The sequence below is a fragment of the Sinohyriopsis cumingii genome, unplaced genomic scaffold, assembly GCF_028554795.1.
Source record: "Sinohyriopsis cumingii isolate HCF-2022 unplaced genomic scaffold, ASM2855479v2 utg000229l, whole genome shotgun sequence".
Lineage (NCBI taxonomy): Eukaryota > Metazoa > Mollusca > Bivalvia > Unionida > Unionidae > Sinohyriopsis > Sinohyriopsis cumingii.
In genome coordinates this window covers 631590-651914 of record NW_028315879.1, presented here as the reverse complement: position 1 = coordinate 651914, position 20325 = coordinate 631590, and the positions used below count along the sequence as shown (strand labels likewise).

At 36.9% G+C, this 20325-nt stretch overlaps 1 protein-coding gene across 1 annotated transcript in view; it reads left to right on the top strand.

Moving 5' to 3' along the window:
* The first annotated feature begins 2106 nt into the window (after nt 1-2106).
* The window catches only part of LOC149774426 (F-actin-capping protein subunit beta-like), a 32790-nt gene continuing 14571 nt past the window's right edge, over nt 2107-20325 (top strand). The window contains exons 1-5 of the mRNA XM_089945235.1: nt 2107-2217; nt 6332-6421; nt 8362-8483; nt 10980-11093; nt 19957-20098. Coding sequence (XP_089801361.1) covers nt 2215-2217; nt 6332-6421; nt 8362-8483; nt 10980-11093; nt 19957-20098 — 471 coding nt within the window. The 5' untranslated portion in view covers nt 2107-2214. The remainder of the gene's footprint in view (nt 2218-6331; nt 6422-8361; nt 8484-10979; nt 11094-19956; nt 20099-20325) is intronic.

Genomic DNA, 20325 nt, shown 5'->3' with positions numbered 1-20325 from the left:
CGCCATTTGTGGAGCAATTTAATTCCCACATTAGCTACAAACGCGAGTTCTTTCACGATACACATTGAGTCTAACGGAGAAGATTTCGATAACATTATATATTACTCGCTATGATTATTTAATATAATATTTTCATATTAAAGGAAACTGTCTCCGCTCTTAGAGTGCTTATAGACACTACTTATCTGAGATTCCTAGGCACGCTGCTATCTTAAGTTGTTGCACACTAATTTATGTCAGTTAAAGCGTGTGAGTAGTGTCGATTACAATGGCGTGAATTTGAAATACATCATAGGCGGCTCAGAGATTGTTTCAGACTATCTCCCAAACAATTATGCATGTCTGGTAGGTAGTGTAATTGATACCGACAGTACAGATTTATCATTCATTAACTCAACTTGAGCTTGATATTTAATCACTTATAAAGAACATTTTTGTTCTCGGGGAGCGTGATTCGAACCTGGAAGGTCTAGATCATGTTTGTGACACACCTAACCTATTAGATAACGCACTCGCTTAACAAGCAGGTTAAAAGACATCATATTCAAACTTAAAAGAACTGGCTATAAAACATGTAATACACCCCTGCATTGTTTCTGGTGTAAAAACGATTCCAGTTTAAAACTGTTATTCAGCGTATGTTATTTTCGCGTGCAACCACTATTTATAGTGCAATGGTTCTTTGAGATCATATACGTACGCTCCTGTGTACTCAGTCACGGCTCGGTATGACAATTTTGTATCTCAAATTATTAAATTGACACGATCACTAACACTGAGGCCGAGTGGTCTAAAGCGCTCACCGTTACGGATCACTGCAATCTCACTTCTGTCTGCGTGGGTTCGAGTCTCGGGCTCGGCCAATATGGGTACGTGAGAAAGCTTGCCGGTAGCTTCTGGTGGGTCGGTAGTTCTTTCCGGGGTTATCCTGGGTTCATTCTCCACCATTTAATCTGGCCGCCATGTATAGCCTATCTTGTACTGAAAAAAATGGCATTAAAAGCTATAACAACAACAACAATCACCATCATTAATTCGAATTGTTATTTCATCAGTGGTATCTAAGGTAGTGTTGTTGAAGATCTTATCTGACACATTTTCAGTTTTTCTTTGAGAATCATGCACGTAGAATTGAAGATTTCTCAGATTACTATGTTCTGTACCACATCAATATAGCGTATGCATGCAGACCCGCAGTCGACAATACGCATATTATCAATTTCAGCAGTAGACGAGAAGGAAAAGGCGCTCAGTGGAGAGTGTGGTCTCGGACGAGGCTCACTGCAGACCTGAGTTTTGTTGAGCTGCATGTTGTTGTTGTTGAAGGGTTTAACGCCATTTTTCAGCACATGATATGCTATACATGGCGGCCAGTATTAATGGTGGAGGAAGAACCCGAGAAAATAAAACCGGAAAGAGCCACCGACCCACGAGAAGCTATTGGCAAGCTTTCTCACATACACCCACATTGGCAGAGGTGAGATGGCAGTGATCCGTAACGGAGAGCGCTTTAGACCACTCGGCAACTCGGGGCCCCTTGTTGAGCTGCAGTGGCGTGTGAAAAATGGGTATAAAGTGACGAGGAATTAACCTTAATCGGCAGTCTCTGTCTGAAACTTCCGTTGTAACACTACTTCTTAATTTATCTCCTTGATTTACACCAATGTAAAGTACAAACTATCCGCGATGTGATTACTAAATTTGCTAGAATCTCAGTTAAGTTTTACCTAGATCACATCTAAGTAGTTTCATGAGAGTGATTCTCTCGAAACATTGTCGAAAACCTTACTGAAGTTGACAAGCGCGATATAAACTTTTACATGCAGTTTGTTCAAATCCTCATTTGTAATAATTTCCTGGATGAATAGGTTGTCGCTGTTCTGTGACCATTACGAAATCCCCCCATGGTCATCATTCATTTTAAGAATATTAATAAAGCTGTCTTTTAAAAATATATGAATATGGAAAACAAATATTGGATAAGTATAATCAATTCATGTTCAGCGATTTCTCAGGTCGTTATGACAATCTTTGTTTCCAAATCTGTCCGTTTCCGAACTGTTTTAACTTAATAATGGGAGTAAACTAAAACTAAGAGTCTCATTGGTTAATTATGCACCGGTTCAAAGCCCGGATGAAGTAGCCATCTTTGTGTAGTTTTTCGTTCCGATTTCCCTATTGGCGAAGGCTTATTTATAAAACGGACTGTCCAAAATGGTAATTTATTTTTACAAGTGTCTGGGAAAATTAAAACGATATTGCATATTATATTTACGACCCAGATTTAAAATTGCAACTTGATATTTTTGGCGTGTCGGTGTTCTTAGGCTACGGTGCTCATATGCGGAAGTGAAAGAAGTGTAGATGATCAGTGTCATGCGAGTGGATATAATCATTTCGTACACTATATTAACCAGAAATATATTCAACGGTTGGATATAAATTAGTTAAGTAATGTTTTACACTGCATTTGCCATTGACTGTGTTTGTGAAGTTAATACTTTCGCAAGAGCGCCGCAGAGGGCTCGGTTCATTTCACTGAGTGAACCATGATCCCGTCCCACTTAACAATTGCAGCCAATCAGTTTTGATAAATGTTTGAGGAAACGCGAATTGACCGCTGGCTTATCATTCTACCATTTGTTTTGGTGGAGTTTATCAGTATTAACACTTGGTATTTTGACTTAATATTTCTGAAAATAATGCGACATGCAGTAGCATTAAATTCATAAATGGGGGTGTGACCTTAGCAAAATATTAAACAAATTTTAATATAGTGGGTGTGGCTATATCATGTTATGCAGACAGATATTCAAAGTCTTTGATATTGTTTTAATGTGGATCATCTGCATTGGCCCAGCTGAAGAGCTGTTGTTTCAGCTTCTTTCATGATTTACTCTGTATGGTTAAAATCAGAGGTCTTGCTAAGATTTTAAAACTAGGACTCCAGTTAAAAATAGGAGTCGCACCAGCAAATGTTTCAGTCCCCTTCCAGAAAACTATGCAAATAGAAGAACTGTTGGTTGCAATTGAGTTTAATTTCTACATTCCTTATAACATTGACATAGCTCTTTTTTGTCCATCAGAGTGAGACTGAATTTTGTCAATCCAAGAAAGATCTTATTCCAAGCACTAAGCTAGGCATCACACACTTTTCTTACACTTGGCTACTGTCCCATCTGAATTTTCAGTTTTAGCAACTTTAGCCTCTTCTGAATCTCATTACAATCTTCGTCACTTTGCAGTTCAACTCCAAAATACTATCCAAATTTGTGAATGACATTTTGTCTAAGTCTCAACATATTTTGATTCCGAGGTCACATGCACTGCTTATTCCACTACACTCGGAAATGAACACAATTATGAAAGCTAAAGTTGTTTATTTTATATACTCTAATAAATGACCACATGTACATCTCTGGGTCTTTCTGCCTCTGAATTCAATTACTGTAAATGTCAGTACATTTTCCCACCCAGCCGCCAAAGTCTTTGAACTTGCTACCCAGTTATTGTTTCATGTTCTTTTTATGTACTCTTATAATGACAACATATACGTCAAGCGGTCTTTCAACCACTGAAATCTGCCATTGTAAATATCAGCATAGCTAACTGATCAGTACATTTTCTCACTAAGCAGGTGGCTGAAGCAGGACTGGCAAGTCTTTGAATTTTCCGCCCACCTATTACATGCATACAGAGGACTCCTGCTAAGTGTTTTTGTATCCCAGATAAAAAAAAGTTGGTGTCCAAATATGCATGATTAAGTGTTTCCAGGATCAGTGTAAAATATAAATATTTATTCCTTATTTGTCAAGTCATATAGTACAAGTCACATGGGTCATGTATGCGCATTTACTAATTTTAACCCGAGTGGCCGAGTGGTCTAAAGCGCTCTTCGTTACGGATCACTGCCATCTCACCTCTGTCTGTGGCGGTTCGAGTCTAAGATTCAGCCAATGTGGGTATGTGAGAGAGCTTGCCAGTAGCTTCTCGAGGGTCGGTGGTTCTTTCCGGGGTTTTACCGGGTTCTTCCTCCACCATTAATACTGGCCGCCATGTATAACCTATCGTGTGCTGAAAAATGCGTTAAACCCCACAACAACAACAACAACAACAACTAATTTTAAATTAAATATAAATTGTTCTTTTAAAATTTAACACTAATTTTCTTTAACCAAAGTCTATTTAATTCTGATTATTGAATGCTTTGGACCGTAACTGTTACCAAGAAACTTCCTGCTGAAAATTATCTATCGCTATGGACTTTTACATTGGTGGCCAAGTAGTAACCATGGGTCAAAATAAGAGCATGGTGAGTGGAATCATCACAGTTGAGGGTAGTACAGATTTGTTTATCAATATGCATAGCTTTCATTGTGACATCACAGCGTGCAACATTCAGTCCGGATTGTACTGGATAAAACTTGAGGTTCATTTTGTCCAAAAATGTCTACATACTTTAACATTGATTTTACCATTTGCACCTGTCGGGGCATCTAAATAATGACCTTAAAAAGGAATATGGATGTATACAAATCCAGTGAAATGAATAGTGGCCACTTACAGGTATGTAGAATCAAATTCTAAAAAATGACATCCATTACTGAAATAGTGTTGAATGCCTATGTGACCTGTGTGACATGTACTATAGCTTTAAATAGCATGTGCAAGAAAAGGCACAACTGACCTCAACAGTGACTACAAAATTTAAATGAAATGATAAATCAAAAATATTGTGACCATTTATGTAATAGAAGAATCTAAACACTAGATAAAGTTGATGGTATATGTATTATACTGTGACAAGATTGCAAGGTATAAAACTTTCCAAAAGTTAAACATTATGAATGGAACATGACCCCTGTTCTCTTTCACTCAATCAGTTTTATTGAAGTTCTTGTGGGCAAGTAAATTGAAACTTGAGCTTGTCCGAACTGAATGAGCTTGTCCAAGCAGAATTTGAAAGTCTTCTGTGAATCAGGCAGGTGGATTTGTAAATCTCTGAAGGTGCTCATTGCACACAATCTTTTAGTCAGTACATGCAATTGAATCTGCACTTTTTTTTCTCCCAGTCTCTGCCAGTTTTATATTATTGGAAAGAAACACTCTGAAAATGTGTAGAAATGTAGCATGACTGGTCAGGCTGTAAAGTGGAAGGTGGAAAGATTGGGTGCTGGGGACTTTCTCGGTTCATTATTTTGCCCCACATTTTTAGGTGTATCACCGTTAATTTAGGTATCATTATTTAGTTCATGTTTCATCTTAGAACAAAGGAGTTTGTATCATAGATTCATAAAGAGAATTAAAGCTACATTCAGCCTTCAAAACACAGAGTTATAAATTGAGATAAAGAAATGACATCATTACGAGTCATGCCAAATATAGTATAAAAAATATTTTGCAAACAAACATACACAAAGTCAGAATAAAGGAAGAATCCAGTGGGTCACATTATTTGTTAGGCAGACAAGATGTGTAAGTTAAGGTGATTTAAAGAACTTTCATCACACATGTAAATATTTGGCTAGTGTAAAACCACCATATTGAAGTCGAGGTTATCAAACCTATTGCTATCACTGTTCCAACGACATCAAGAGATAATTAGTGCCAGTCCTAAAACATGTTCTTCTTTAACAAGTTCATTAAATCCAAATGAAAATCAAATTAATCAATGCTGGTTTAGTTTTCATCTACTCTGCATAATAGAGCATTGTCAGTGTTGTTTTGTTATCAACCAGTGCGTTGCTCCAAAACTAAACAAACTGCATTGGACTATTTTTGTGTAATTTGATGGCAAGACTCAACTATATACCTGTACCTAAGTTTGTGTATAGTTTGCATATTCAAGGAGCCTATTGATTTGGCAATCCACTTTGTTGTTGAGGGCATAATGCCATTTTTCAGTATATAATAGGTTATACATGGTCAAGAACACAGAAAACCAAAGGAAGAACCACTGACCAGATGGAGCTACTTGCAAGCTTTTCCATATACCCATATGGCAGAAAGCCTGAGACTCAAACCCACACAGTCAGAGGTTAGATGGCAGTGATTGGTCAAGGCAAGTGCTTTAAACTACTTGGTCACCCTGTCCCTTGATTTGGAGGTTAAAGATCAAGGTCAGTGAAATAAGAAAAATTGATTATTACATATTAAATTCAGTTCTAGAACACATACATATGGCTCATCAAAGAACAACTTGGAATCCTTCATAAAAACCCATACCCCTTGCGCAGTCCATTTGCTTATATTTATAAATTTGAAATAAGAAAAGGTAATTAAAATGATGACCACTGTCACTAGTATTTGACGTTTTTATTTTTCTTTATAGACAGAGCAACAGCTGGATTGTGCTCTGGATTTAATGAGGAGGCTTCCCCCTCAGAAGATCGAGAAAAACCTTAGTGATTTAATTGATTTGGTAAGTTGGTGAAGACGTTTATATATTATGAGTATAGATTGCAATTGTCTGAGATGATGCTTCATCCATTGCACATGCACTTCTTTTTTTTTTCAGTCAGACAAAATGTATCTGTCAAAAGAAAATTGAATAATGAGTAAGTTCTTCAGCAATGTAAATAGTGTTTCTTTTATACAGTGTAAGAAGTGTTTTTTCTGTGCAGTAAAGTTGGTTTGACAAATATCTTGCTTTTTTGGTATCATTTTTTTATACATTTTATTCTGCAAGAAAATGTACAGCATCAAATTTGAGGGTTGAATTACTGAATTTTTTAAAATGGTTTTCAACCTTAGATTTTAGATATCAATTCTGGGCACGAATGCCACAAAAGTGGCTTGGCTCAAAGAACTCTTACACTCTAAAGTGCCAGAGTGACCCTTTTGGACTTTGGACATACATTGCTAAGATGTTTCTCATCGGGGAAAGTTTACAAGATTTTAGGGCAGATTCTTTATCTTCAAATGCAATTTGCAAATTTCTTTCTTAGTACAGGGCTTTAAGATATTGTTTTTGACTCACTTGTCCTTGACCAGTGGGGCTAAACAGCCAAGGATCAGTCCAACAGCTTAGTCTAGCTTGCAAATATTTACTACCGCGTACTAAAATAAAAGAAACAGGAAAAATGAAGAAAATTAATGCAAACTCCAAATTGAGACAACTACTTTTTTGCTTATTCAAGCATATAAATATTTTTAAAACCTTGGCATTTTAAAATTTTCAAATCATATAATCGTGTATTTTATTGGTTGATCTTCTTTGAATCTCGGAGCTGTATTTAACTATAACTTTGTCTCCCCATCAGATTAAACTCTCAAACTTCCAAAATAAAATGGAACACATTTGCCATTAAAATCTTATTTCGTGAATCATAAAGTCAGCTTATATACATTTGGTGGCCTCAAAAATGACAATTCTCTTGGCAGATAGTCAGAATTTCCTATGACCTTTTTTCTCCCCATTTTAGATATTTTTTTATGGGGGGGGTGGTAAAAATATCTGAAATGGGGTGGGAAAGGTCAGAGGAAACTCAGATAACTTGACTCACTGTTCAGCCTCATATGAATTTTGCTTTGGTCTTCAGAGTGTAGTTGTCAAGAGCCATGTCTTTTCAGAAGAAAGTAGTCAATGTGCTATGGTTTTTCAGGTCAGAAATCAACTAGTTTTATCATAATTTCCATCCTTTTTTTTGACCTTTAATGTCTGAAGCCCTTCAGTACCACAAATCTTGTAGCAGATGAATTCCCTGTGGATGATTCTTGTCTTTGGCCAGTAAATCCATACTTAAAAGGACTTGTAGCATCTAGAATGTACACTAAGCCAAGACTATTGATGCTTAATTTTAACAGATAAGTGTTTGATTCATGAAGATAAAACTTAGACTGGTGATCAGCATATCATATTGCTAAATTTGCATATTTTCAGTAATATTTTACACTACAAGTCTCCCAGTATTGAGTGACTTCCACTTGCATCAGTGCATTTTTTATGCCATTGTTCAGATATTTTAAGGATTAAAAAGCACATATGACTGGTCTGCCGCTATACGTTTTAGGCCATGCTTAGTACCAAACTAACTTGAGCCATTTGTTTCTTCAAACAGAGTTTTTTTCCATGGTGATAAGGGACTGGGCCCATGAATTTAAAGACAATTTAGACCATTTTTTTTTTTAAATCAGGAGTTGCAAGGATTGGGATCATTCTGTATAATTTTCTCATTGGATTGGGGTTCATTGCTGGTCCTTGGAGATGTCTTAAAAGGATCTTACAAGTACATTTTTTAAAAAATTCTCATAGTACTTCACAAATTTTAATACAGACACCAGGTACAGTTGTACTATTATAGACTTATATTTGCTTCGTTATATGTGAAATCACACATTTGAAGTCCCCTTTACTTTCAGGTGCCAAGTTTATGTGAGGATTTGTTGTCTTCTGTTGACCAGCCTTTGAAGATTTTACGGGATAAAACAGTTGGCAAAGACTACCTCCTATGTGACTATAACAGGGATGGGGACTCCTATAGGTACTGTTTTGATAAATTTTATAGTACTGTCATTTGCCAAAGTACCCTGTCCATCCGGTTTTTATGGACATTATACTGTTAACAAGTATGAGCGGTACAAACACTTTTCAAACACTAAATGCAGTTTTTAAAATGGGAGAAAAATAAAACATTCTGATTGGATATAAAACTAAGGAATATCATATCTCTGCTTAAAAATATGTTCTTGAAAAGATGACCATCAAACTGTGTTCAAACTATTAGCCATATACAGATTAGGCAGAAGTGGGCTGTGGCTGGAAAAAGTCAGGGAACCATTGTACCTTGTTCATTATTTTTAAAGTGGGTGAAAATTAAAACCATTCGGGTTAGAATTGAAACTTAGAATGTTTTGCCACAGGTGTTTGATCAGACGACTATCAATCTGTGTTTGAACTAGGGGTCTCAGCCCGCTTAGGTTTGGTGATATGTTAGCCATACATTTTGTACCCAAATGTTGGTTGTCAATGCAAAAAAGCCAGAGAATGATGTAAACAACTAGCATTTGCTGTAAAGTGGCTTTACTTCTCTCATCTAACATTTGAAACAAGTGTCAGGGTTGCATTATGACATAGTAGCATGAAAATCTCGTAAAAATGTAAAATTAGACAAAATTTTATTGAATCTGTGCAGGCATAATCACAAAAAGTAAAGATTCTGCAAAAATTTTCATGATTCATGCATACTTTATTTCCAAGAATTGTAAAAATTGTGTGTTCCTTGAAATTAGTTGCTACTGTGAACTACCATTTTGGTTGGTTGAGGAGCTGTGGTAGCCAATGCAGAATATGGTTAAACTACCAATTAAATGTCTTTAACAAAACAAATATATTGAATCGCAGTAGGCTGATTGTGATTAGACATGTTTGTTTTACTCAAGAAACCTATCTGGTAGTTGAGCCCAATGCAGCATATCCCAGGTACCATTGGTATTCAAAGAACTGAAAAATAAAGTCAGCAGAGTTTTAAAAACACAACCCACTAGTTTATACTTGGACTTTACGTGGAATGGATAAAGGCATTAAGAGTAAATAAAGAATGAATAAAGTAGTGGGACTGTAAGCTGTGCAACAGGTTCAGAACAATAGACATTATTGAAATTTTGATCTCCATTGTTGACCCTTTGGTGACTGACCTCCGCATCACTGATATTCATGGCAGTAGATCTAGATCCCACTCTCGTCATATATATCAGGGCCAGTGCTTTAATATTGTCTGACTACCATTGTATATATCTATGCCCTTATGTTCTTTTGATGAATTTAAATGACCAACATAGACACTAGTGATAGTAATACTGACACATCATATATGAAGTTTAGCTGTATGTTGATTTACAATCGCTGTTTATACTTTAAAAGAAAGACTCACTACTGGATGTATTGTTGGAGATGTTCATTTCTCAGCTCAAGATAGGTGGCTACACATGGCAGCTAGTATAACTGATGCAGTAAGAACCACAAACCCACAAGAAGCTACTGGCAAGCTTTCTCATATACCCACTTTGACTGAACCCACAGAGGTGAGATTGTCCCTGGTTGAAGTTGTAAACATATTTACATAGCTAACTTTTGTGTATGATTGTAAGTTGTAAACACATCTTTACGTAGCAGGAGTTCATGGTATGTCTTGTTTACAGTTGGACAAAATAAATTCCATTGGAAATCTTCACATTCTATTACGCTTTAGGTCAAGAGAAAATGTGTATGACTAGGGATTTGATAAGTAAATAATTCCTGTTCTGTATCAGTCTGTGGGAATCCATAATCAGAGTCTGCAGTTGTGTTGTTGACATCTGATAGAATTCAAGACAAATTATTTAAAATATTCATTGGAATTACTACAGAGTTCATTGACTTTTGGATTTTTGTGAACTCATTCAAAGACATTATATAAGGACTTTAAAGACTATTGGAATTCATTGGGAACATTCTTTAGTTTTGGACTTCTGTTAAGACATTTAAGATTATTTGGGATTCACAATAATGTAAATCTCTCTTGAATTTTCACTTTGTATTGTACAGAACTAAATTAATTCTTGAGTTTACGTTAAATTATTGGCCAGGTGGTCTAATGTGCTTGCCTTTACTTTGTCATCTTTGTCATCTCACCTGCATGGATTCTAGTCTCAACCTGAACCAATGTGTGTATGTGAGAAAGCTTCCTGTGGGTCGGTGGTTGTTACGATCGGTTTTCCTGGTTCTCTCCCCCCCCATCAGTTACTCTGGCTGCCAAGTGTAGCCTATCATGTGCTGAAAATGGTGTTACCCATCCCATAGCAACATGTTCTTTCCGTCCAACAGTGGACAATAATTACATGCAGATGAGAACAAAACTTTAAATCTAGAAACCATTTCCCCTACATCATTTTTGTCATAATGTCAGTATTGGAATTGTCACCATCACGTGTCCATCAATATACTATATGGTTTTAAAATATTCTTTGTGTTATCCCAGATAATTAATTTCCTTTTGTAGATCTCCATGGAGCAACACATACGACCCACCACTTGAAGATGGTACAGTACCTTCTGAAAAACTGAGGAAATTGGAAGTCGAGGCAAACAATGCCTTTGATCAGTTCAGAGAAATGTAAGTTTTAAAGTAGCTAATTTGCTTTCACATATGGGCAAATTTCAAAATGATGTACCTGCCCAGATGAAAGCTTCTGGATCATGTTAATGTTGGGAAATGATCTGCTACTTCTTGAATGCAGCAACCACCAAATGATGAAAGGAAGAAATTCTTCTCAGCCCTTCCCCTGACCTCACTTACCACTTCTAGTGCTATGGTTGTTTAGTCAATTGCAGCTTTCACTGGATATGATATACATTTTTTTTCCATGGCTCTCATAAAATCCGAGATATTTCATTTGGATTTTTGACCATCCATCAACAAAGTCATTATGGTATTGAGTGTAAAGGTCTTTTCTTTTGCAGTAATTATTTGGTGAAATTTGTTGATTCTTAAATGAAATTCTCACAGTTATCTGACCTTGTCCTCCAGTGCAACATTGTTGGTGTGCATTTTTAGTTGTTTTTGTGCACAAACATATATGCCAACCATTACACTTTTGGAGTAATCATTTCGCTTTTTTTCACTAAATTATGCCTTATGCATAAACGTATATGGATTACGCTTTTTTGGTACGTCCACCTTCCCAAAAAAGTCAATTGTTTGTTTTCTCGTTTTTATTAAAATCCCATTAATCCCACAGACAGTATTTTAGAAAAGACGGCTTCTACGTAACTACAGTATAAGAGTACGCTTGTCTGTGGACCTGTGTGCACTTTCCTAACAGTATTATGTTCTATTTATAGCAACTATCCTATTACCAAGAAGCATGCTGGTTCTACTTTCAAACTTTCGACCTCATATTCTATTTATAGCAGCTGTATGGCTTAGTGAGGAGATGACAGGCTGGTTTTTTAATCTTTACTTATATTTAGTACAGAACCAGTCTATAGGTATTTGGTGCTAAAAGGTATAATTTATTTTAGTTGATGCATGTATGGGAGCAAAAAAATATCTCCCTTCAAATAATTTCACAGATGGATTAGAGAAAGGCAAAAAATAAACGAAATAAAAAATAACAATCCTCCAAAGATGAGGACACGCGGTCAGCGTCACGTGATGTCTATTGCAGGCCATGTGGAAAGAATTTTACTATTTGGCGCTAAAAGTCATCAGATCTATTCTAGTCAATGTTTGTGTTAGAGCACATAATTTTTTCAAAGAATTTCACAGGTGGATCAGAAGAAGACAACAAAAAAAAAACAGATGAATTCATGAATGGCATAATACAGCTTTCCATTCTTGGGCACAGGGGCTCGTAATGTTGCTTAAAATTGACCTGTCATGTACAATCTAGGGCAGCATCATACTCATTGCGGTCTGTGTGGAAACGATTTTAATATTGGGCATGGTGGTAAATTTGATGTGGAGAAACACTTGAAAACAAAGAAACACATCGAATTAGCTCGTCTTACAAACTCCAATACTAAGGTAACTTCTTATCTACAGCAGAACTAAAGTGCAGACATGAATGTTATAAATGCAGAGGTGTTATTTACTGAGTTCTTAATAGAAAGATAATGAAGATCTTGCTATTGGTTACAGAAGCAAGAGAATTCATAGAACACAAATCTACTCTTACTGTGAAGGCGTTTTATGATAATGTTAGAGATTATTATGATACAGCCTGTGATTACATGCTCCAGAAATTCCCATATGGAGATGAAGTGCTTTTAAATGCTTCAGTTGCTGTATATGAGAGACAGTCAAAAAGCTTCAAAACTGTTAGATTCTTTGTCAAGAGATATCCCTTACTATTGCCATCCTGTTCTACCATGGATCATCTGGAAGGAGAATTCCAGAAGTGTCAGGTTGGGATTCTGCCTGACAATATATTTAATGCAGATAGAGTTGATGTGCAGTGGCACCTTATTTCCCAGTTAAAAGACACAATCACTGGAAGAGATAAATTTTCTCTTCTTTGTCAGGTTATGAAAGGAATATTGGTTCTTTACCATTCTAATGCTGACTGTGAGAGATTTTCAGTGTTGTGAACAAAAATAAAAGTGAATTCAGATCCAGGCTCAGTAACCCAGTACTTTGTGCTCTACTGGTGTGCAAAACATTCATGGTCTCAGCTGGTACAAAGTGTTTTAAAATGCAACATGAAAATCTGTTACTTTCTAAAGCTAAAAGTGCTGCATATGAAAACTTGAAGCAGTAAAGTATGTTAAAAGATGAGAGGGGCAAATAAATCATTGTTTATTGAATTTTTAGCATGTTATATGTGGATTCCTCTTTTGCTGCTTGGATTCCTCTTTTTGTCCACTTGGATTACACTTTTTCCTCGTCAGGGGTTGGCATGTATGCACAAAGCTCATATTTTTCCTTCAAATACATTCCCTGATCATATTTACATTAGGAATATAAGCCTGCTACCATTTGAATCCGACCCCACTAAAAGATGAAAATTTGTCTCTTCTATCTGTAGCATTCAGACAAAGGGCATTAACTCTTGCACATTGCCTCCCTTGCCACCATTAGGTCTTGCCAGTTTTTAAGCTTCTCCCAGTATTCCAAGTGTTTGTGTGTAAAATTTGAGCCATCCTTTGAAAAGTTTAGATTTTTTTGACTAACATTGATTCATAAAAAGGCAGTATACATATTTGTTTAATTTGTTGTATAGTTTGTTAAATTTATCATTTTCTTCGGTTTAGTCTTTTCAGGCCACTTGGCACAGCATGCTATCAATCATTGATGCATGTTGACAACTTTCAAGTGGCTGTCTTTGTTCCTTACTCTGTTTATAACATGTTACGTAACAAATTATTTGGCAAATTATCAACACATTGACATCAATATATTTATGTATTTATTCCTTCATCATTTCAAAAATGTGTATTCTGAATGAAGCAAATGAAAGAGATACAATGCAAGGGAAGACGTTCACATGTTCTTCATGCTTGTGTAAATGTACCTCTTTGTCCTCTAGCAGCATGTGCAGTTTGTGATCTGGGGAGACCTGGGCAGATGTTTCGCAAAATTCAGCAAAGAGAAGATGGGAAAAGTACACAAGACCAGTATGAATGTACTAGGTATTCATCTAATACAAAATCAGTTATGAGCCTTGTGGGGGACAGCCTCCACCTAAATCAAAAGGACAATGCCTTCCACCACTATAACATTGGCAGATTTAGTGGTGATGAATGCAGATATGTTGCAATTGCAGTCAGATGGAGTATCAGTAACACTTACATCAACTGTTACAGGAGACAGTGATGTAATTCATGATTTCTATCTAAATTTTAACTCTCTTTCCATCTTTGACAGAGAATTTGATAACATTGGGGGATTTTTCCCCCATTTTTTGGGAGCCCAGTGGGCACAAGTCCGAGCTTGGCCTTCCTGCCTGCATGACTGAGTAATTTTCAGATCCAGTGAATCTTGCATGCTGTAACATATTGCCATCCGGATATTATACTGACTATCCAGCCTGCCAAGTCAATCCAACCAGGGCTTGATTACTGGGATCTTATTGATAGATTTGAACAATTAGCCACTTGGCTTTGTATATTTATATGCACAAGAATCTTAGTGAAAGTTCCATTCCTATAGCCAAGCTGACGATTACACATGCAGATCAAGACTAGTGGAAGGTCCAATGCCAACCAGTCCTAGCTGTCAGTCGAGGTTTGACAAAATTGCTCAGCAGAGCCAGCATTTCCTATTTCCACCTGTCTGCAGGTTATTCATAGTGGTTTATTTGGTTATATGGGATCAATAGCATTGCTTTCTTAATATCTCAGGGCATGGTTTGTCCCAAAATGGAAGCAGATCAAAGTATTCACACAGTGAGTTTGAAGATGCTTCTGAGCAACAGCCCTTCTCCAGTCTGACCATGGATAGGAAAGTTTAGTTTCAAAGGCAGAAGTGATTTTTTTTTATTATCCCTTTTCAATCATCTCAGTTTTCCACTGAACCAGCTATGGCTCATTCTCAATTTCGTATGTCTCCCTCATATTGGTGTCCAATGGATCATCAAACTCATTGAGTAGTTTTCCAACAGTACATGGATTTCAAGAATAGAGTTATTGCAACACAGATTACTCATTGTTGCAGTGGGTCTAATACCTCTTCACCAAATTTTGTACGCACTCATTACAAATGACTTTGCTGGTTAATCATGCCCCTTTTCCAGTCCACTTCAGCAGAAGGTCAATATCACAAATGAGGTACTATAATCGCTGTGTCAGTGGCTCAGGCACAATTGGCTCATGACAGGAATTCCTCTGGAGAAACTGGAAATGATATGTATAAACACCAGTGTATACAGTTGGGTAGGCCACTTGATGCAGTGCTTTGATGTGGTCACTGGTTCATGGAACAGCCTCCTCACTTTATTCTCCTAGAAATGAAAGCAATAGTAAACACCTTTGAATATCTTGTAATGAAAAATGGCATTAAGCCCACCACAACAACAACACTTTTCAGTCCTGAAAGGACAGACTCTGGGGGAAGTTGGTCTTGATTGTGTCAGACAACTCTATAATAGCGTTTTACCTCCTCAAATGGGGCACCAAATCACCTGTTTGTACTTCTTCAGCTTGGTGTTTGTTGATGTAGCCAACTTCAGATAGACATGAAAATTAGACACATTCCCAGTAGACTCCTTGTTCTGGCTGATGTTCTTTCCAGTCATATTGTTCATGTAGAAAGTTCTCTTCTTCTGTTGGTTTTCAACTGTTTTTTGAGCATTATGGGTCCTCCAAATATTGACCCGTCTGCAGCAACGTGTAACCACAAGCTCTCCACCTTTCTCTAACTGGTTCCGGACCCGCAATTGGCCAAGGATCATGGATGAGCTGCCAATCACTTGTGAAGGGTTATGGGCCTTAGCTTACCCACACCCTCACCCTTAATCTTAGCATAGAAATTAATACAGAAAATAAGCGACAAATGTGCAATATAATTCTGATTGCCCCTCTCAAATGGAACAAGTGCTGGGTCAGGGATCTTTTTGAGTTAGTGATAGACATACCCAGAAATATTACAACCAAACATCTTTTAAAACAACCAAGGTTGCAGGTGTTTCACTTCTGCCAGAAAAGTCTTCTTCATGCTTGGCTCTTGTCAGAACAGCCCTGCATAAGAAATAATTCAGACCTTAGGTTGTGGAGTCTCAAGAGCAAGAAGGTTCTCCACTCTGAAGGCTTGTATGTGAAAGTGGCATGTTACCTACTTTCCAACTTTTATTTGGATAGAGCAAAATCCCTCAACCAGTTTCCAAAATAGAATCTATCCTAGGTCCTACCATGATTCTGTGCAGGTCAAGCCATTAGCCAAGACCTTGCTGAAACTCTTACCATACAAAACCAGTTTCCTGATGGCTTTTACTCGGACTACACATCCTATTTACAGTTCAGTCTGGATTCATTGTTCCTCATTACACAAACAGGCTTCATAGCCAAGAACTAGTTAAAATCTTTGGGCAGTCCATGCACACCATCTTGTCTGTAGATAAATTGAGAGCAGCAACCACACAAGATCCTGTCCGTGCCCTCAAGCACTTTTTGAATCACACAGAGACATGTCATGGCAACCGCGAAAGGCTCTTTCTCCTTGTGAGGCAAGAAAGCAGGACTTGTCACTGTGGCTTAAGTGGGTTATATGCTTGGCCTGCGTGGATGCTTCAAAAGATTATAGTTGCCTCATGAGGATTTCAGCATGTGAAATTAGAGTCTTCTCTGCAAGTCTCACATTTGAATGCAACATTTTGATCCAAGATATCATAAAAACTGTTGGCTGGCATACAGATTCAACTGTCTTGAATTTTTATCTTAAGGATTTAATTTCACAGAAATAGAATCTGAATCCAGTGTTTCATGTGTCTGTGTCCATTGGACCTAATTAAACCAGCAAATCCTCTTAGTGTCACTGGGTTCACAAATCAGTAAGTAGTCATCATGTTTACCTAGTTGAGTGGTCACTGATCACATGACCATAGACTGTCATTTTAAATAGGAAATGGGTTATCATTCACATGGGGAATCCAGTCTTTCTTCCCTTGAAGGATAAATGATGTGTAATCAGCATTCCCTCCACTTATCAATTCTCATAATGTTAATATGATTTTAGAATGTATTCAAAGAAGAAAGCACATTTTACTTGCCTGATCACATTACTTTAAGACCCCTCCAACCACCTTACCTTAAATTTTGTGACATTTAGCAGTGGCAAGGGAGGTACTGGGCAAGAGTTACTGCCCATGTCTATCTGCTGTAGACAGAATAGATGAATTTTCATCTTTTAGTAGGACTAGATTTGGGAGGCAGCCGGATTAAGTTCCTAATATTAATCTGATAAAATAAGTATTCTTAGAGAAACAAAATTTACTTTAAAATTTGCTTACTTTGCTTATTAAGGATGAAATGAAATTGCACACAAAACCTTATTTTTTCTAATTAAAAATCCTAGGCAGTTGACTGAAAATTGTAATGCTCAGCAAAACGTTCTAATTGGCCTGGACTGCAAGGCTTTTTTTTTTTGTTCTCCTTCAAGTGTATCAACAGAGGTTTTCAGACCCTGTCATATTAAGTTACAGGATTTACTTTTGCCATCTGTTAACATTACCTACTTCATCTTTGCCTTTTCCAGCAATGCAGACATTACCTTTACCATCTGTTAACATTACCCACTTTACCTTTGCCATCTGTTAGCACTACCCATTTTACTTTATCATTGTTAACATTAGCTACTTTACCCTTGCCATATATTAACCAGAGATGTAAATTTTCGTTTTAGTAGGAAATTGGGTGTTTTAATGCAGTTTCCCTTTTTTTGGTATAATTTCTGAAGGACTTTTTTCCATTATTTTTTAAACAAATCAGAATATTTGTTCCAATTTGTAATACGAGTAGGAAAGAAGGTAACAAAAGACTAAGACACCATATACTGGAAGTTAGTTGTGCAGGCAGCAGTTGTTCATTGCATCAATCATTCATTATGCAGTTTCAAGTAATGTCTTGCATGCTCGGACCTTTTTGTGGCTTCTACAGAAGAGCTGCCAAGACAGAATTCTGGATCATCTGGCAACAAATTGCTCCCTGACCATGCTAATACAAAAAGCACAGCCAGGGAAGATCGGGTTTAAATATGCAGTTTTTCAGTCACTTTCATCTTAGGAAATGGCAGTGACCACCTCAGGCCATAAGAAAATGTTTCTGGTCAGCTGATTATACCAGTTTTTTGTTGCCAACCCTTGCACCTTTATCACCCCTGGGGTAAAGAGAAAAAAAAGTCCCAAAATTGACATGTGCATCTAATTGAGCTGGTTTAGCCCAGTACTTGAAGTGCTTAGTACATTATATATACTAACCATTATAATTTTATGAAAAAAACTACGTACCTTAATTTTAAAAACCTCACAGTAGGTGCCCCAGTTTGTTTGGAAAACGGTTTAATACAAGCTGAAAGAAGGGGTATCAACAGTTCTTTACAAGCGACTTGTCAAAACAATGTAAGAGTATTCAAGTTATTAAATGAATCTTTTCTTACATGTTTTGATGATTTTGTTGAAAGTGTTTGGATGTTTTTGGTTACTTGCGAAATTCTGCACTTTGCACATGCCCTTGAGATGCATAGAAAATTTTCAAGTTTTTTGGGGGGAGGTTGTTTCCATCCCTGATTAACACACACCACTGTATCATCCATTTGCATAGCCCACTTTACCTTTGTTCTTTTTTAATATTAACCACTTTACCATTGCCATCCATTAACATTACCCTCTTTACCTTTACCATCTGTCTACATTACATTACCTTTGCCAGCTGTTAACATTACCCATTTTACCTTTACCATCTGTCAGCATTACCCACTTTTCCTTTGCCATCTGTTCATATTACCCATTTTACCTTTGCCATCTGTCTACATTACATTACCTTTGTCATCTGTCAACATTACCCACATTACCTTGCCATCTGTCAACATTACCCACATTACCTTTGCCATCTGTTAACATTACCTATTTTACCTTTACCACCTGGTAACATTATCGATTTTACCATTGCTGTCGATTAACATTTCCCTCCTTACCTTTGTCATCTGTTAACATTGCCTGCTATACATTTGCCATCTGTTAACACAAACCACTTTAGCTTTGCCATCTGTCAGCATTACCCACTTTACCTGCACCATCTGTTAATATTACCCTTTTTACCTTTGCCATATGTCAGCATTACCCATATTACCTTTGCATCTGTCAACATTACCTACTTTACCTTTGCCATCTGTTAGTATTACCCACTTATGATGTTCTCAGAGTACAATACCTGTTGAATAAAAATGAACTTTTGGTGAATTTGATGGCTTTTGGAATCATCTGGAGCCAAAAATTCACATTAAAACCTTTTTCGTATGAACCTGTCATAAAAATGTATGTAAACTGGTTTTAGGGAATTCAAATGTTGTTCATGTTGCGTGGTTTAATGCCATTTTTCAGCACACGATAGGCTTTCTCACATACCCATATTGACCAATTCCTAGACTTGAACCCATGCAGACAGAGGTGAGATGGCAGTGATCCGTAACAGAGAACGCTTTAGACCACTCAGCCACTCGGGGCCTTCGAATTAAAATGTGCTCAGTTGATTAAATCTCACTATTTATAGTCTTTAGTGTTTTACATATGCTGTAATTTTATCAATTATTTTGGGTAAGTTAAATTTTGGATTAAAGATATCTTTAAGTGAATTAATTAAATCACTGAACACTTAAGTAATTAAGTACAAAATATTTAAGCTGCTGACTGTTGTTGGGGTTCACATTTCTGCATCTGTTTCTGACAGTAAATTCTGAATGTACATTGTAAACGTCCTTTAGCATTCACCTGGCATGGAGAAGAAAAGGCTTAGAGCAGGGTGTTATAGCTCAGTGTCTGTTTCAGGTATTTTGAAGGGGGTGTTTCCTCTGTGTACCTGTGGGACCTGGACCATGGATTTGCTGGAGTGGTTCTGATAAAGAAGGCAGGTGATGGCTCAAAGAAAATCAAGGGTTGCTGGGACTCAATACATGTGGTTGAGGTTCAGGTAAATGAATATACTTCTTGCAGTTTATATGTCTTCCATTATTATTACCTGCCATTTAAAAAGAAGATAAGTATCACCATTCTATTCATGCCTCAGGCTTTCATTTCTACTCTTCAACTTTAAAGCTATTTGAGACTGAGGAAAAGTATTTGGTATAATTTTTTTCCATCATTCATGCCTTTCTTCTCCATTATTTTAAAACTGTTTAAGATTAAGGGATGGAACTT